The sequence below is a fragment of the Xenopus laevis genome, chromosome 2L (assembly GCF_017654675.1).
Source record: "Xenopus laevis strain J_2021 chromosome 2L, Xenopus_laevis_v10.1, whole genome shotgun sequence".
Classification (NCBI taxonomy): Eukaryota; Metazoa; Chordata; class Amphibia; order Anura; family Pipidae; genus Xenopus; species Xenopus laevis.
Window position 1 is genome coordinate 175,299,388 of NC_054373.1, and position 19,212 is coordinate 175,318,599.

At 37.2% G+C, this 19,212-nt stretch overlaps 1 protein-coding gene across 1 annotated transcript in view; it reads right to left on the reverse strand.

The window, feature by feature from the left end:
- Window positions 1-6,370: 6,370 nt before the first annotated feature.
- The window catches only part of hephl1.L (hephaestin like 1 L homeolog), a 42,340-nt gene continuing 29,498 nt past the window's right edge, over window positions 6,371-19,212 (reverse strand). Inside the window, exons 14-20 of the mRNA XM_018247778.2 lie at window positions 18,837-18,965; window positions 16,612-16,718; window positions 14,128-14,350; window positions 9,812-9,951; window positions 9,249-9,408; window positions 8,324-8,392; window positions 6,371-6,687 (exon numbers count right to left, since the gene is read on the reverse strand). Of these exons, the coding sequence (XP_018103267.1) occupies window positions 6,488-6,687; window positions 8,324-8,392; window positions 9,249-9,408; window positions 9,812-9,951; window positions 14,128-14,350; window positions 16,612-16,718; window positions 18,837-18,965 (1,028 nt within the window). The 3' untranslated portion in view covers window positions 6,371-6,487. The remainder of the gene's footprint in view (window positions 6,688-8,323; window positions 8,393-9,248; window positions 9,409-9,811; window positions 9,952-14,127; window positions 14,351-16,611; window positions 16,719-18,836; window positions 18,966-19,212) is intronic.

The following is a 19,212-nucleotide window of genomic DNA, read 5'->3' on the forward strand; positions in this document are numbered from 1 at the left end:
ACCCCAACCCCAAATTGCCAGAATCGGTGGTTTGTGTAAATTCCACAGACACTGGTTCAATACAAATAAGAACAACACAAGTCAGCGTGCTTCTAATTGTGTATACTTTATTATTGTCTAATTTGTGCATAGGTCGGTAGAAAACCTGTGTATGTCAAATATACAGCATATTTTAACAGGTCATCTAAAATAGCAGTAGGCATTATATCTCTTCATAATATCAGCATTACTATTTATCAGAGAAATGCAGTTTAAGATTTGTGCTTTACGATAATCTAAATGTACAAAATACAAATCGTGGAGTGTCGGGAGTTTTAACACCACAATTATAGCCAATATAACTTTGGTACTGTATCACTATATTTAAAGGAGAAGCCTTAACATTAGCGTTTAGTATGATGTACACAGTGAAACAGGTATGGGACCTGTTATCCAGAATGGGTCGGGACCAGGGATTTTCTGGATAAGGGATCTTTCTGTAATCTGGATCTCCATAACTTAAATCTTCTAAAAATACTTTAAAAAAAAATACATAAATACAATAACATTGTTAAGCGTCCAATATGGATGAATTATATCTTAGTTAAAGGGGAACTCCACAAAAACATAACTTAAGCTTTTTGAAAAGTAAACATAATTTCAAGCAACTTTGCAATATACATCAATTAAAAAAATTTGCAGACTTTTCATGTTTTTAATGGTTTCTGACAGTTCTCTAAGCCTAGCCCCCTGCTCTCCTACTGATCTTTCTAACTACTTTGCTGAGCTGGCTGACTACTGTTACTTTATATAAACAGCCATCTGTCCTCAGCCTGTATCCTCTAAACCCCACAATTCCCAGCACGTGATTTCAATAAGGAACAGAACATCATTGTGCAATGCATTGTGGGTTATGTAGTTCCTGCATGCTGTCTGTAAGCTGTGGAGTAGTTGTTACAATTTGTAACATCAGTGTTTAGTCCCTCCTTCCCTGCTAGGATTTCAAATGATGCAGAAAGAGAAGAACTGTTAAACAGCTGGATTTCAGCATAGAAAATGGCATTTATTCATATTAGGGGTTTCTGTGTTATGTGGTCTCTTTATCAAATTTTGGTTTGGAAGCCAGAGTTCCCCTTTAAGATCAAGTACAAGGTACTGTTTTATTATAGAGGAAAAAGGAAATAATGTTTAAAACAGTGAATTATTAGATTAAAAATGAGTCTATGGGAGATGGCCTTTCTGTAATTCAGAGCTTTCTGGAAATGGGTTTCCAAATAATGAATCCCATACCTGTTTAAGACACAATTGCTCTTTGTTTCATTGCACTTTTTTCCCTGCAAATCACCAGTTTCACATAGAAAAGGCAATGAAACTCCTTGATCCTAGCAACTATCCGGCTGCTAGCAAGGTATTTGCATTTGCATGTCCCTATTTTTTATTCCAAAGGAATACTATAAGAGTAATCAGCTTTGGTTTTTTTCCTTGCACACTACAAGCTAATTTATATACCTGATTTCAAATAGGTGGCTCTTATAATGAAAGACGAACATTTCTCAGATCTGTATATTTGATGTACCCATTTATGAACAAATACAAGTATGGAATCCATTATCCAGAAAGCTCCAAATTAGGGTCACCAAAGCTCCAAGTCAACAAATGAACAGATCTTTCCCTGATATGCCCACCAAAAGTTGGGCAATATTGGAACAATATGATTACAATGACGAAATACCAGCCGACGGGATGAGGACCACATCAACTAGCCAATGCAGTCCTTGGGCAGGAAAATCAGACCTGCCTGACTTTTTGGCCAGATATTGGTCTGGGGGCCGTTGGAGGGCCCCATACACTGGCAGACAGTGTCGGACTGGCCCATCGGGATACCAGGAAAAGTCCCTTTGGGCCCAGGTGTCAGTGTGCCCTCATGCTGCTAAACATTTGGCCTATTTCATGGCCATTCACCTATTTATATGAGAACAAAGAGGCTAAATAGATGGAATAATAGATTATAGTATGTAAAGAAAAGAGACTAGGAGAATAGAGGTTGAGTGAGGAGAGGAAGAAAGGAGAGGTAGAGTGGGCATCTGGTCTAAGAGTAATTGGTGGGCCCCTGGTGTCCCAGTCTGATATTGGTCTGGGGGGCCATTGGAGGGCCCCAAATCGGCAGCTTAAATCTTCCCATGTATGGCCACCTTAAAATCTTTATTGGAGGCTAAACAATACTATTAGGTTTAATGAGCGTTTAACTGATTTCAATTACAGGGGAAACCCCTTATCTGGAAAACCCCAGGTCAATAGCATTCAGGTTCCATACCCGTATAACATAAGTGCTATAACAAAAGTGCTACCTTATGAAAATATAATTCTCAAAATAATGGTTGCATTATGTAACAGTCATCGATAGACATTTACACAGAGATGTATTTTTCTGTGCAGATCTGAGGGGGCTCTAGTTTGGCACCTTACTGTGAATACATGAGCTGGTTATTGTATTATTGACCCATTAATTGTCATTGTGTACTGGTGATACATTTGACATATGCTCAGTGTTGGCCCAGAGATATAATCACTGTAACTGCCCATAGCATGGGGGGAGTGTAAGAATGACCCCCTATAGTAGTACCATGTGCCCGATTGCATGGATGTTGTCTTCACCTGTATCATTTAGCATTCCCTTTAATTTATTTTATGCTATGTGTGCAAAATGTCTTTTTCATTGGGAGACAACACAAGTGCAAAACAGGGGTGGTCTAGCAAGTAATACATTATTCTTCATACTGTTTATGAATTTTACATCCATGATCCACTTATAAAGTAACACATTGATGCCCATTATTGTACAAGTTTGCAAACAAAATGATCGAGGTATCTTGTTTGCTCATGTTTCATTGCTTGTGTGCATGCAAAGGAGCCTCCCAGTGGGAGGCAGCAGAGGCCTACACATAATGTAGCACCTCCTTGCTACACAGCATTTTCTTTCGATTTATTTTTTTTTATCTGCTTTCACAGCCCCTCCGACCTGTACAGCAGGGTTGCCAGGTCTAATTTTCAAAACCAGCCAATGTCGGCTACAAAACCAGCCAAAAAGTAGCCAAGAGGCACTTCAAAAGTAGCACAAAAATAGCCCAATACGTGCAGTGAAAAAAGTCTAAAAAAAAATGAATATATGTAAAAATACACCTTTTCTACAAAGCAAAATGTGACAGATTCGCCCGTCACCTGGGATGTAACTACAGAGGGGTCACAGGAGGTATAGGGCCCCATTAGGTCCTAATACATATACAATTTCAATGGATATTGGTAAAACAGCTCTACCTCTACATATTTTGGTGGCCGGCAGTTTTTTGCCTCAAAATTGTCTGAAATTGAGGAAAGTCACCAGAAAATGGGAGAATGCTTAAGAGGGACGAGAGACTGGGGTACAGAGCCCAAAATCGAGTAAGTCACGACTTCTACACAAGTCAGTCCCATTGCATGCTGGTTATTGTAGCCTTATTGCAGTTGGCAAACAAAAACTACATCACCCAACATACATTGGGAGATGCAGGCTTGACCCATCAGGGTAAGAAAAAACGTGGCTGGTTTCCAAAGTACAAACCAGCCAAAGGCCCAAAAAGTAGCCCAAATCCATACCTTGGCTAGTTAGAAGCCCAATTTGGCTTGAAAACTGCCATTCAAACAACCCTGCTGTACAGCTGTTTCCCTGGATCCCAGATCTTATAAATAAGCTTGTGTCATCCTTTTATTCCCTTTCCAATTCTCTGGTTGGTCCTTATATTATAATTGACAGCCTGCTGATTGGAGCACATTATATATCCCAACCCATGCCTGTAATTAATATCCCACTAAACGTAAATACATTCTAGGAACACTGCCCACTATCTAACTGATTTAAAAGTAATGCAGTAAAGTTGCAGCCCATAACCAGACATAAATAACCACAATAATACACAAAAATGCTTTTACTCACATACCCTTCCTCTCTCTGTCAATATCACCGTACTACTAAAATAATTCATATGATCATAAGTGATAAGTTTCCGTCTTCTATATACAAAATGTAAACTGAAGGCAGATGATGTTTTCCATACAAAAATATAATTCAACAATCTCATTAAATGCATATGCCCACAAGATGAAGAAAGACAAGATAGGAAATACTTTGAGATGTTTCAAATATCATTGGAAAGAAAACAACTATGCCGCCTTGGCTCTTGGGTGATAATTGCTTCTTTTTGTTGGGTTAGTGCATATATATATATATATATATATATATATATATATATATATATATATATATATATATATATATATATATATATATATATATATATATATATATATATATATATATATATACACACATACAATAATAATTTTGTCAAGAAAATTCCCGGTGTTGCTGGTCTTTTTTTCGTATATGGATTTTTTTACCTTGCACTTGGTTTGCGTTGGAGATGGAGTGCTGTCTTTTGTTACAAATTATATATATACTGTATATATTAGGGATGCACTGAAATCAGGAGGGTACTGGATTTGGCCATGATTCTGCTGTTTCGAGCAGGATTCGAATTCGGGGAATCCAAGTATCTGCCCGAACTGAATCCAAATTCAAAAAATTACTTGACTTTTCATTACACAAACAAAGAAGTCAACACATAGACATACACAGAGCATGGTTCTATTTCTGCCTCGTTTCCCTAATTTAAATATGCAAATTTTAAGAGTTCGGATTCTGTTCACTATTCGGCCAAATCTTTGGCAAAGATTCGGGATTTGGCAGAATCCTAAAATAGTGGATTCCGTGCATCCCTAATATATATATATATATATATATATATATATATATATATATATATATATAGTCCAAATTCTGGTGCACACAAAACAAGCGCAACTGCCTAGGTGCTGGTAATAATAAATCAATAGTAGAGCAAACAAACCGCACTCGCAGGACTTTATGAAGGTGCAAAATCAAAAATAATGTTTATTTCAACGTTTCGGCTATTCACTTAAGCCGTCATCACTTCCTGATGACGGCTTAAGTGAATAGCCGAAACGTTGAAATAAACATTATTTTTGATTTTGCACCTTCATAAAGTCCTGCGAGTGCGGTTTGTTTGCTCTACTATATATATATATATATATATATATATATATATATATATATATATATATATATATATATATATATATATATATATATATATAGCAAATCAGAAGGAACAGTACTGTATGCCATGGCAATCTATATATATATATATATATATATATATAGTAATGGAGGTCACACACAAAAAAATCCACCAACTGCCTAGGTGCCAAGTGGTAGTTCAGCACAACTACAGCAATGACTCACAGGACTTGCTTAAGAATGAAAAAAATGCTTTTTATTGCACATTTTCAGCCCTTTATCAATAGGTCATTGCTGTGGTTGTGGATATTTATATCTATATCTATACCCCATGATGCTGGCACTCTCGAAAAAAAGGTTCATATGCCTGGGTGCAGTATCCAATGTAATTATCCATTCCTATTCCAATAAAATCCGCCCTCTCAGGTCTTAATCAATTAAAAAATGTTTTATTCCAAAGCTACAGACTGACGTTTCGGCCTACCCGAAGGCCTTTCTGTTTTATTCCAAAGCTACAGGCTGACGTTTTGGCCTACCAGAAGGCCTTTCTCAAAGTGAGAAAGGCCTTCGGGTAGGCCGAAACGTCAGTCTGTAGCTTTGGAATAAAACATTTTTTAATTGAATAAGACCTGAGAGTGTGGATCTCATTGGAATAGGAATATATATATATTTATAGTGAATAAAGTACCCCCTCTTGTAAAATATAAGGATATTATAAGTTACCGAGGAGTTTCATGACCATATAAAAACACGAGGCTGAAGGCAGAGTATTTTTATACAGGTCATGGAACTCCAAGGTAACTTCTAATATCCTCATATTTTGCAACTGGGGGTACTTTATTTATTATACTGGGCATAATGATGTGGGCATGACCATGACTTAGTTCCCTGAAGGTCGATGTATCGAATTGATATTTAAAAAATGTCATTTTTTTTATTTTGGTGGCAACTTAATTTACAATATTTTATCTATAAAAAGCAAAATGTTAAATTATTTTGTAATTATTTGGTTCTATGACAAATACAACAGCAAAACGTCATCCATGAAATGAGGTATAACTATCACAGTACAAAATAAGATTTTTTTTTTTTTTAAAGTGCAATTCAAGGCTAGCATGTTATATATAGGCATTGGGTGTATAGTCTCAAATACCTTTCATACACTTGGGAGGTCAGTGTGTCATTAACACAATAAGCTATATATTTTTATATATATATATATATATATATATATATATATATATATATATATATATATATATATATATATATATATATATATATATATATATATATATATATATATATATATAGCCTTCAATATTTAAGTCCAATGCATTTTTAGGTTGTAGGCTTGGGACCAGTACTTTTTGGTCACAAATTATGAATGGGGAGTGTTCCATTGTCAATTGTGCTGTAGTACATGCGTTTCTTTGCACAGGTGAGGAGACCTCCCAGTATCACCAACAATACCAAAAGGGTGAGACCAACAGCTAAAAGTGAGATCAGGGCCATGTTTGCTTCATTGTTGGATAACATCTTGCCTAGGAATGGTATTCCGGCTGATTCTTCAGCTGCCAATCAAACAAAAAGTGATAAATGACAAATCTTTATTATAGGGGAACCTCCCAATCAAACATTCCTCGTGTTCTCTGTGGCCCTTAGGGGGTTATTTACTAAACTCCGAATGTAAAAATCCCAAAAAAATTGTGCTTTTTTTTCAATAAAATCTGACTTAAAAAAAATCACAATTTTTTTCAAAATTTATAAAACCCCGAGGATGGAAAAGTCTGGATCAGAAAATCCAGCATCTCAAACCTGTCAAGGTTGCACATAAGCCAATGGGAGAAGTCTCAATGCTTTTTTGATGTGTGCTGGGTTTCCAGCAATACCCCAAAGTTTTTGGAGTTTTTGGACAAAAAGCATAAGAAATTGGAGTTTTTGGGTAAAAATTTAGAAAATAACATGAAAATCAGATTTTTTTCCCGCAAAGCAAATGTAATAATGTAATAATAAATAAGCGTAAAAAATCTGAGCAGATTTGATCGGAATTTGTAGCAGAACATGTTGAGATAAAATTGGACTTTGATAAATAACCCCCTTAGTGTTGGCAACAGTCCTTTATATTTTCTTGCTGCGTTACCCCCAACCACAGCTGGCACTATTCACCATACTATAAACATCGTTGAAGACCCCTTACTTTACTTTACATTTACATTGCCTACAACTGTAACGCTATCATTTAAAGGAGAACTAAACCATAATCATGAATATGGCCAGAAATGCCATATTTTCTAAACTAAGCGTATTGAACCAGTCTAATGATTCGACATCTCTATAGTAGTAAAGATCCAGGCCTTCAAAGTTGTCACTGGAGTTTCCCATCTTGGATTTTATTTTGTAGTGTCTGCAACACTCACATGCTCAGTGGGCTCTGAGCAGCTGTTGAGAAGCTAAGCTTAGGGGTCGTAGCAAATTATTAATCAAAAAATGAGGTTGGTATGTAATATAAACTGATGCTACAGGGCTGATTATTAAATTCTGATGCTAATTGTGCTGTTTCTGAGCTGCCATGTACCAAATCCAAATTATTTACTAATCAGCCTTATATTGTGACATTTATATGATATATATTTAGTATCTTGTACATTGGTCCCTAAGCTCAGTAAGTGACAGCAGCACAGAGCATGTGCAGTGAATCAGCAGAAAAGAAGATGGGGAGCTACTGGGGCATCTTTGGAGACACAGATCTTTACTGCTAAAGGGCTGTGGTTGCCTTGGGCTGATACAGAAGCACAAAACATCATGTACAACATTCTGCACTATTTATTTGCTGAGATTTGGTTCTCCTTTAAGTCAAGTGAGAGTAATTTTGTATCCCCTGTAACTAGTAACTGGTTTATTATTCAGAATATAATACAACCAATCTTCCAAATATATTCTTCTAAATGATGCTTAGTGATGTCACCAGTTATATCCAGTGCTGAGTAATGTCACTTGTGTCACTTGACTCATTTAAACTTGGATATGTTAAAAAATAATATACCCCTACTTAATATAATAATATAATATAATATTATGATATAATAATATGAGGCTATTTACTTAAGCGCCTCTATATAAAGGCACTCAAACTGCAAATTCTCAGAAACTAGAATGAGATTTACGAGAATTTCTACAGTTCACAAATTGGAAAACTAGATGACTTACCAGAACCATTTCCTGATGACGAAACAATGGGAGTTTTTGATGTAGAACCATTTCCAAAAATACTTTTCCCTAGAACAGAGGTTTCCAGGTCAAGTGATGTAATTAGAATTAAGACAGTAAGTGCTTGGCTATTGATTCTTTAAAATGGTATAGTAATTGCTTTGGCTCAGTGGGGGAAATAAGTAGTGTTTATAGAAAAGGAAATGGAAGGGTCTAATGCATTTTCAGAGCAAAAGCTGATAAAATAAATTATATACATGGGGAAATCCCTGCTGCTGTGACCAGGGCCCCCATTGTTCCTCAACAGCCTTGAGTTTCTATCAGAAAAACATTTTAGTGCAAATTTAAGCACTTGAGTTTTACCAGGCCGCAAATCCAGGTGGGGAGTGGGAGATGTAGGCAGGGTTGGATTGGGTCGACGGGACACCGGGAAAAAACCCGGTGGTTCCCGCCGGCCCAGATCCGTACCCTGGTTTTCTTCCTGCCACGTCCGGTCGCAGCAAAAAAGCAGTGCGAGTGCTGACATGCATGCTCAAGTGTGGGCTAACTGGCATGCACGGCCGGGGTTTGCCGAACGGAAGGCCCTGAGACAGCCCCCAGGCTCCGGAGGGGGGCCCTGATACAGAAGCCCCAGTCCAACCCTGGATGTAGGACATGGGCAGGGCAGAGGCAGGACATTTAGTGGGCGGGAGGATGGGGATCGGAGTGTGCCAGGCCCTTCTGAAGATTTTTTTGCAGAGGGAAACCGGCGCACTCTAGTTACGCCACTGGGTATATGGTAAAAATGACTCGGATTTTAAATAAAATTTAAAAGAACCCCCAAAGAACCTATGTCTATCCACATAGTTGTGAGCATGACCTTGCTGCTAATATTACCATCTGCACCGATTGCCCTCATGTTGCTGGTTTATCTTGACTAACTTACCTGATTTCTTTACAGTAAACACAGTTTCCATGCCAGCGTGGATGTGATCCGACACGTGGCAGTGTAACAACCACGTTCCAGGATTGTCGGCCACTAGTTCTATCGTTTGAAACGTCCCAGGGAAGAGGTCAAACACGTCGGCTCGATGTTCTTTATCTTTCTGCAACACATTCAAGCATGAACTTACCAAGCATTCAGACCATGGATTCATTATACGTATGTTTGTGGCTATGGGAACCTAGTTTTGGACTTTTTAGGGGCAGTTTTACAGCAGAGAATACATGATTTACAGTGGGAGCTTGCAGACTAGAAAATGTCCTTGAGAAATAAACGTATTTTTGTAATGAGTAATAATTTGTTTATTATTCGGCGATATTCCAATACAAAAACTGATATCACCAGGAGTCTCCTTTCCACCAAATCTGGCCTTCAGTATTGTATTTTTCTTTTCTTTTGGGAATACACACAACTCTTCAAACAGTAATGGCTATATGACTGGTAACTACTCCCCATAATAGATTTGCATATATTTAACTAAAGTAGGAGCGAATGTCAGCACTGACCTTGTAAATAAAACTCTCTGCGTGGAAATGTACAGTGTGCATGTCAATCTCATTTCCCAGGCCCAGAAGATACCAGTTGGTATTTTCACCTTCAGTCATTGTTAGGCCATGGAGATTTCCATAGATCTTCCCGTTAATTGCTATAAATGAAAAAAATGGAATGATCGGATTTTCCATTGTAAGACCTATTAGTACACAGGGAGGCCTAATTATAAACATTGGAATTTGTGTCGTTTTTGACAACCACAACTAAACTCACATTTGAAAAAAAAAAAAACGGGTGTCTACTTATTTATCAAAAGATCCAAATATAAAAATCATGAACAAATAAAAACACAGAATATGAAAACCTCGAAATCCGATTTTTTTTTTTGGTCAACCCTCAACGTACCTAAATATTTACAAATCTGCTAAGGACAGATCCCATTGACTTCTACATGATCTCAACAGCTTTTAGATGATGTACTTATACATTCAAGTTTTTAATGGATTTTACGCTTAACAACCCATTCGTAAACCATTCTTCACATGCTAGATTTTTAGAGCTAATACTTAGGGATGCACAGAATCCAGGATTCAGTTCGGTATTCGGGCAAGATTCGGCCTTTTTCAGCAGGTTTTGGATTCGCTGAATCCGAATCCTTAAAATCATGTGACTTTTTGTCACAAAACAAGGAAGTAAATTTTTTTTGCTATGAGCACAGCTCCGCCTCCCTGATTTGTATATGCAAATTAGGGGTTGGTATCAGTTCGGTATTCAGCAGAATCTTTCACAAAGTATTTGGGGGGTTCGGCCAAATCCAAAATAGTGGATTGGGTGCATCCTTACCATAAAGTAAATAAATTGGCCTCTTTTATGTAGCTGCCACATTTTTCTGCCAATAATAGCCAATAATCATTGCCCCAAATATCTTCTCGCAACATCCATTCAACATTCTGTTTAACATTAGCAACATTGTTTGATTTGGGTTTTCCCTCAATTTTATCGAGTTTTTACCTGAACCGATTAATAATAAAGTAAAATTGGAATAAAATAGATAAATTCGGATTTTAGTGAATAACCCCTCTTTGGGAAGCAAACTCTGTGGCTGTTGGAGGGCCCAAGAATGTACAGAACCCAACAACATCAACATATGTTTATGAAACAGACCATTTATGTTTAATTACTCCATTGGCCTTTGGGACTAGGGATGTGACTGTCTGTTAACTGGTTTTTATTCAGTTGACCAAACTCCTATCCGCCAAATGGAACTCATTTATCAATAATTGTTCTCGAAAAAGTTGGAGCGAAAAAGCGTCATGACAAATTAGTGCGTCAATTACAATCGCACCATTGACGATCCAAAAACTCAACTATATTGAATTATCGTTGCAAAAACTCGACTTTATCGGATTATCGAACGAAAACCCAGAGTTTATCGGATTATCCTGCACAGATCATGATGTCAAGAAACAACTTCAGGGACATCTGCCATTGATTTCTACATGACCTCGACAGGTTTGAGATGGAGTATTTTCAGGTTCAGAGGTATGATAAATCTCTAAAAATTCAAGTTTTTTTAGTTTTCCCACTAAAAACCTCGAACAGAAAAAAATCTTTGCATAGCAGCCTGGCATTAAACCAGCTTTGTTTTTGTAATAAAGGTATGGGATCCATTATCACGAAACCCATTATCCAGAAAGCTCAGAATTACGGAAAGGCTGTCTCCCATAGACTCCATTATAATCAAATAATCCAGATTTTTAAAAGTGATTTCCTTTTTCTCTGTAATAATAAAACAGTAGCTTGTACTTGATCCCAACTAAGATACAATTAATCCTTATTGGAGGCAAAACCAGCCTATTGGGTTTATTTAGGGGCAGATTCATCAAGGGTCGAATATCGAGGGTTAATTAACCCTCGATATTCGACTAGGAACTAAAATCCTTCGACTTCGAATATCGAAGTCGAAGGATTTAGCGCAAATGCTACGATCGAACGATCGAACGATTATTCCTTCGATCGAAGGATTAAATCCTTCGAATCGAACGATTCGAAGGATTTAAATCCAACGATTGAAGGAATATCCTTCGATCAAAAAAACTTAGGCAAGCCTATGGGGACCTTCCCCATAGGCTAACATTGACTTCGGTAGCTTTTAGCTGCCGAAGTAGGGGGTCGAAGTTTTTTTTAAAGAGGCAGTACTTCGACTATCGAATGGTCGAATAGTTGAACGATTTTTAGTTCGAATCCTTCGATTCAAAGTCGTAGTCGTAGTCGAAGGTCGAAGTAGCCCATTCGATGGTTGAAGTAGCCCAAAAAACACTTCGAAATTCGAAGTTTTTTTACTTCGAATCTTTCACTCGAGCTTGATGAATCGGCCCCTTAATGTTTACATGATTTTCTGGTAGACTTAAATTATGAAGATCCAAATTACGGAAAGACCCCTTATCCGGAAGCCCCCAGGCCCCGAGCATTCTGGATAACAGATCCCATACCTTGACTGTAATAATAATATTTTATTGCTATACAAGTAAACACTGTAAATTCTGTGATTTCATTTATTGATGAACAACAGGCTAGTTTAACTTTTAACCAAATAAAAATGATTTTGAACTTGAACCAGCTTATTAGTACTGGTAGTATCGCTATGACTCTTATTTCCTGGGGAATATTTTTCTTCTGCTTTTTAGGTTGAAATATGTGGGTTTTTACATATGTCTGATGTTGGGCTTCAAGGGGAGGGCAGAGTGCCTGTGGCTGGTGTCTTGGCTAAATGAATATGTTATTTACTGGCACACAGCCGACAGTCTGTATCTGCTGGCAGTTTGCAGACAAAGGAAACGGAGCTTTGTTTCTTTCCAGTAACAGCCGAGGCTTGGAGAGAAAATGCTGTCTGCTTAATGCAAGACTATTAATAAGATATGAGGGCTCATTTATGGTCGCAAAGTGCAGCGTTAGGTACAAATATCACTGAAGAATTGTTAATCAGTTACATTGATTTCCAGAAAAAGCTTAAGGCTAAGGGGCCAATTCACTAACTTCGAGTGAAGGATTCGAAGTAAAAAAACTTCGAATTTCGAAGTGTTTTTTGGGCTACTTCGACCATCGAATGGGCTACTTCGACCTTCGACTACGACTTCGAATCGAAGGATTCAAACTAAAAATCGTTCGACTATTCGACCATTCGATAGTCGAAGTACTGTCTCTTTAAGAAAAAACTTCGACCCCTAGTTCGCCATCTAAAAGCTACCGAACTCAATGTTAGCCTATGGTTTGGGGCGATGGCCACATCAGCTCATTAAAGGGGTTGTTCACCTTTAAATTAACTTTAAAGGAGAACTTAACCCCTCGGCCCCTCTTACCTCTCCCTCCCCACACAGTCTATTACATAGAATTGTGCCCCTATTTGAAAACCTGAGATAAAAGTGAGTAATAAACCTTGATTTTTTTTTGGCCAAAAATTTCTAGAGGAAATTTTTTTTGAGATTTATTATACCCCGAAGCTGCCACAAGTCTGAATCCAAAATTCCGCCTCTCAACCCTGCCAAGGTCATGTAGCAGATGTTACTTTTACAATTTTAAGATGTCGTGATATGCGCTAGGTTTCATAAAATAATCTGAAAAATTTGGGGGTTTTCCGGCGATTATCCGAAAAAAACGATTTGAGTAGAAAATCCAAAAAATTGGTAAGATTCGCGTTCAAGCTCGATTTTATTGAGTCTTTTACAGACCCAACTTTTATGAGTTATTTTATTGATAAATAAGATAAAATCACGGATGAAAGTTTGGTCAAGCGTGGTTTGATAAAAAGGTGAGATGAATTCAAGTTTTAGCTCAGGTTTTCAAACAGGGGCACTTTTTTACAAAATAGACTGTGCGGGAAGGGAGAGATGAGGGGCCGATGAAGGGCAGTTGAGGCTTTTTTACCTAGGGGGTTTAGTTCTCCTTTAAGTATGATGTAGATAGTGCTATCCCTGTCATTGTGATCAAATTGGATCAGCCTGATATTGCCCAAATCAATGTGGTCATATCGGGGAAAGGTCTGCTTGTATGGTGATCTCACCAAACGGACCCTTCGGATGCACCTGCTTCCAGAATAGGTCCAAGGTATGAATTGTACTTTACACCAGCCTCAAACTGCAACACAAGAACAAAGGACAGGGTGTACACAGATTGGGGAGATATTCTTCTTTGGATCTCTGGCCTTGGAGAGCTCAGAAAAAGCTTTAGCAAGCAATATTGCTTTAAGAATCCCTCCCTGATGTTTCTGGACTACATCTCCCATCATGCTTTAAAACACCCTTTTCAAATTAGAACGTAGAAAGCTACTTGCCATGAATTTTGTTGCTTTCTACGAATTCGTCAGTTGCATTCACTTCGCTGGGCTCTTTGTGAATATAAAGTCGAATATTTTCATCCAAGTACCAGGACTTATTTTCGTCGAATACCAGAAAAAGCAACGCAAATTCGCGGTCGACGTCTTTTCTCACACCCTGGTCATTTAGGACGCCTTTGCGGCAAGTTATTAATGGTCCAACCAAGCCGCTGTAGATATCCTAAATGTAAGACACTCAAATATTTCAATACACAGTAGCTTTTGTATATCATTCCAACAATGCGTATAGAATGAATAAATAAATGAATTCTGTTTAGTGATGTCATCAGTTACATCAATGCTTAGTGATGTCATCTGCATTACATGGCTCATAAATGTGTTAATTATAAAAATATAATACACCCATTGTAAAATCAGAGGATTTAACAAATCCTTTGCATAATTACATTAAAGATGAGGTTAAAAAAAGACACATACATCAATTTCAGCCTTTTATGACCTGTATAAAAGCACTTGCCTTAAAAAGTGTTGTTCCCCTTTAAATTAACTTTTAGTATGATATAGAGAGTGATATTCTGAGACAATTTGCAATGGTTTTCATTTTTTATTATTTGCGGTTATTGAGTTATTTAGATTTTTATTCCGCCGCTCTCCAGTTTGCAGTGTCAGCCATCTGGTTGCTAAGGTCCTAACAACCCTAGCAACCATGCATTGCTTTGGATAAGAGACTGGAATATGAATAGGAGAGGCCTGAACACAAACATGAGTAGTAAAAAGCAGCAATAAAAATACATGTGTAGCCTTATAGAGCATTTGTTTTTTAGATGGGGTCAGTGATCCCCATTTGAAAGCTGGAAAGAGTCAAAAGAAAAGGGCACATTATTAAAAAACTAAATAAATTAAATAAATAATGAAGACCAATTGAAAAGTTGCCTAGAACTGGCAATTTATAAAATACAAAAAGTAAACTTAAAGCTGAACCACCCCTATAATATCCTCATATTTTACAGTAGGAGGTACATTATTACATAGAAAATATTAAAGTTATGGGATCATTTATCTAGAAACCCTTTATCCAGAAAGCTCTGAATTACAGGACAGCCATCTCTCATAAGGGTATATTTATCAAAGAGTGAAGTTAGAGATCACCCCAGTCCTCTAGAGTGAAATTCCGCCACTTTCCATTCATTTCCATGGGATTTTGAAAAGAGTATTTATCAATGGGTGAAAGTGAAAGTTCCTCCTTTGATAAATACGCCTGTAAATATCCCATGGAAATGAATGGAACGTGGCGGAATTTCACACTAGTGAATTCTGGTGATCTCTAACTTCACTCTTTGATACATATACCCTTATGAGAGATGGCTGTCCTGTAATTCAGAGCTTTCTGGATAAAGGGTTTCTGGATAAATGATCCCATAACTTTAATATTTTCTATGTAATAAAGACTCCATTTTAAACAAATAATTCACATTTTTTAACATGATTTCCTTTTTCTCTATACAGGTATCCAGAATGCGTGGGACCTGGGGTTTTCCAGATAAAGGATTTTTCCATAATTTGGATCTTCATACCTTAAGTCAACTAGAAAATCATGTAAACATGAAATAAACCCAATAGGCTGGTTTTGCCTCCAATAAGGATTAATTATATCTTAGTTGGGATCAAGTACAAGCTACTGTTTTATTATTACAGAGAAAAGGGAAATAAATATTTGGATTATTTGGATAGAACGGAGCCTACTGGAGACGGTTTTTCCATAATTCAGAGCTTTCTGGTTAACGGATTTCCAGATAACGGATCCCATACCTGTATTAATATAACAGTCCCTGGTAACTGATCCCAGCTAAAATATGATTGATTCTTATTGTAGTCAAAACAATCCCATTGGGTTAATTAGGGGCAGATTTATCAAGGGTCGAAGTTTTTTCAGCAAATTTGGCAATTGTTCGATCGAATTAAAATCGAATGATTCAAAGGATTTCAGCAATCGATCGAATCGAAAGGATTTTAATTCGATGTGTAAAGACTTTGAAAAAGTTTGTAGAAGGTCCCCATAGGCTAACATAGCAATTCGGCAGGTTTAATTTTGCAAAGTATTGAAGTTTTTTAAAGAGACAGTACTTCGATTATAGAATGGTCGAATAGTCAAACTATTTTTACTTTGAATCGAATTCGAAGTGAATTCGAAATCGTAGTATCCTATTCGATGGTCGAAGTATCAAAAAAATTACTTCGAATTTCGAATTTTTTTACTTTGAAAATTCCCTCGAATTCACTTCGTCCCTTGATAAATCTGCCCCCTAATGCTTAAATAATTTTTAAGCAGACTTAAGGTATGAAGATCCAAATTACAGAAAGATCCCGTGTCCGGAAAACTCCAGGTCCCTTGTATTCTGGATAACAGGCTCCATATCTGTACAAATAAAACTGTATGACAGTATTTTACTCAGCTACATGTATTTCCTTTAATATATTCACCTTGATGAAGTCTGTCTTGGAATAATAAACCCAGGTTAAGCAATCTGGGTCATTAGTTCCTGGTCCGGATCTCTCTGGAACATTCCATTGGTACGTTTGTATGCCTCCTGCAAAAACATGTTTCCGAGTTGCTGTAAATGTCCAACATTTCACATAACACAGCGCTGCGCAATATATTGGCGCTCTAAAAATGCTCGTCAATAAAATAATAATAATAGCTGATACAGGTTAACTGACATGGGTGCTAAATTGCACAAGTGACCAATCAGAAATTCATTTTGAAGAGTCGACGGCTAATAAAAAAACGAAAGCAAGGACGTGACTGGTTGCTATTGGCAACTGCACTTTTGCACCGATGTAAAAGTGCCCTCTTGACTGCAAAATGTCAAGCACTGGGATCAGTTTTCCATTATAATTAATAATACCATTAAGCTGCTATTTTGTCCCTTGTTACAAAAGCCATGCGACCCTTTCTTGAAAATGTCTAATGTATCTGCCAGTACAACAGCTTCACAATAAAATGGTAAAAACTTCTTACTATGAAATGCCCTTGTATCCACTTTAAATATCTATTGTTGAATAAAGCGCCAGATTATTGTGTGGCCCATTTATAGATCTATTTTGCACCGTGCTGTTTCAGCCATATTCAAACAGGTATGGGATCCATTATCCGGAAACCCTTTATCCAGAAAGCTCTGAATTATGGGATGGCCATTTCCCATAGACTCCGTTTTATCCACATAATCCAGATTTTTAAAAATGATTTCCTTTTTCTCTGTAATAATAAAACAGTAACTTGTACTTGATCCCAACTAGGATATAATTAATCCTTATTGGAGGAAAAACCAGCCTATTGGGTCTATTTAGGGGCTGATTCACTAAGAGTCGAATATCGAGGGTTAATTAACCCTCGATATTCGACTAGGAATTAAAATCCTTCGACTTTGAATATCGAAGTCGAAGGATTTAGCGCAAATACTGCGATCGTACGATCGAAGGATTATTCCTTCGATCGAACGATTAAATCCATCGAATCGAACGATTCAAAGGATTTTAATCCAACGATCAAAGGAATATCCTTCGATCAAAAAAACTTAGGAAAGCCTATGGGGACCTTCCCCATAGGCTAACATTGACTTCGGTAGCTTTTAGCTGCCGAAGTAGGGGGTCGAAGTTTTTTTTAAAGAGACAGTACTTCGACTATCGAATGGTCGAATAGTCGAACGATTTTTAGTTCGAATCCTTCGATTCAAAGTCGTAGTCGTAGTCAAAGGTCGAAGTAGCCCATTCGATGGTCGAAGTAGCCCAAAAAACACTTCGAAATTCAAAGTTTTTTTACTTCGAATCCTTCACTCGAAGTTAGTGAATCAGCCCCTAAATGTTTATGTGATTTTCTAGTATACAAAAGGTATAAAGATTGAAATTACAGAAAAGACCCTTATCTGGAAAACCCAAGATCCCAAGCATTCTGCATAACAGGTCCCATACCTGTACCAACCATTGATTCCTGTGTGTAAGCATTGTGATGCTTCTGATCTATCAATCTTCTATGCAATAGGAAGGCTTAAGGTAAACCTTTAAAATAAGTGAATGTAAAATTGATGAGAGTGCTATCTAAGAATTGTTCAATGTACATTCATTATTATTATTTTTTTTAATTCCAAGATATTAAAGGATACATGTACTGTTGATATGAATGAATTTTGTTCAAACAGCACCACCTGCTGGTCATTTTCCCACCATTCTGACCACCAAGTAGTCAAGGAAGTTGTCAGGAGAAAGAAAGAGGCTGCTCTCATGTTTTTCTGCTTTGGAAAGTTTTGAGAAATATTTCCAATTTTTTTCCTAAGCAGAAGAACATCAGAGCAGTTTCTCCTGAGAACTTCGGTGACTACTTGGTGGTCCGAATGGTGGATAAATGGGTAGCGCTGTTGTAAAATCTTGGTAGAAAAAAATAAAATAATGAATGCACATTGCAAACGTTCTCATCAGTTTTACATTCACTTATTTTAAAGGTTTACTTATCCTTTAAAAACAATATAATATAGTGACCTCCATATCTGGTAGGTCCTCAGCTGCCAGTTAGTGGCAGGGCTGCACTCCTTCACCAATTCAGATGCCTTTTGTATTAGTACAATATGGCTATCCACATGTATGAAGTAGAAGTAAGTTGTTTACTGGTAAATCTAATTGTACCTACTGTCTTGCCTCCAGAATCTACTCACCTGGCTGTGTTGCTGTGTATCCCCCAGTGACTTCCACAACACCATGAGCATTTATAGAGTATGGCCTTGTGGCTTTATTCTTGAACACAATTAGAATGCTGTCACCAACTTCCGCGCGAATAAAGGGGCCTGAAAAAAACACCAGCTTACAGGTTTTTCCCATTTACTAGAAAGCATTATAAAAGAAATATTAATTAAAGGATCTATTAATTAAATGCCACTATAAGTGATCAGCAAATTTTTTCAGCAGCCATGAATTCAGCAATTCAAAAACTGCGGCGAAAATTCGAAGCAAAAAAAAAATTCACCAAGACAAAAAATTTCACCATAAGAAAAAACGCCTATTGACTTTAATGTATTTGGACTACAAAATCAC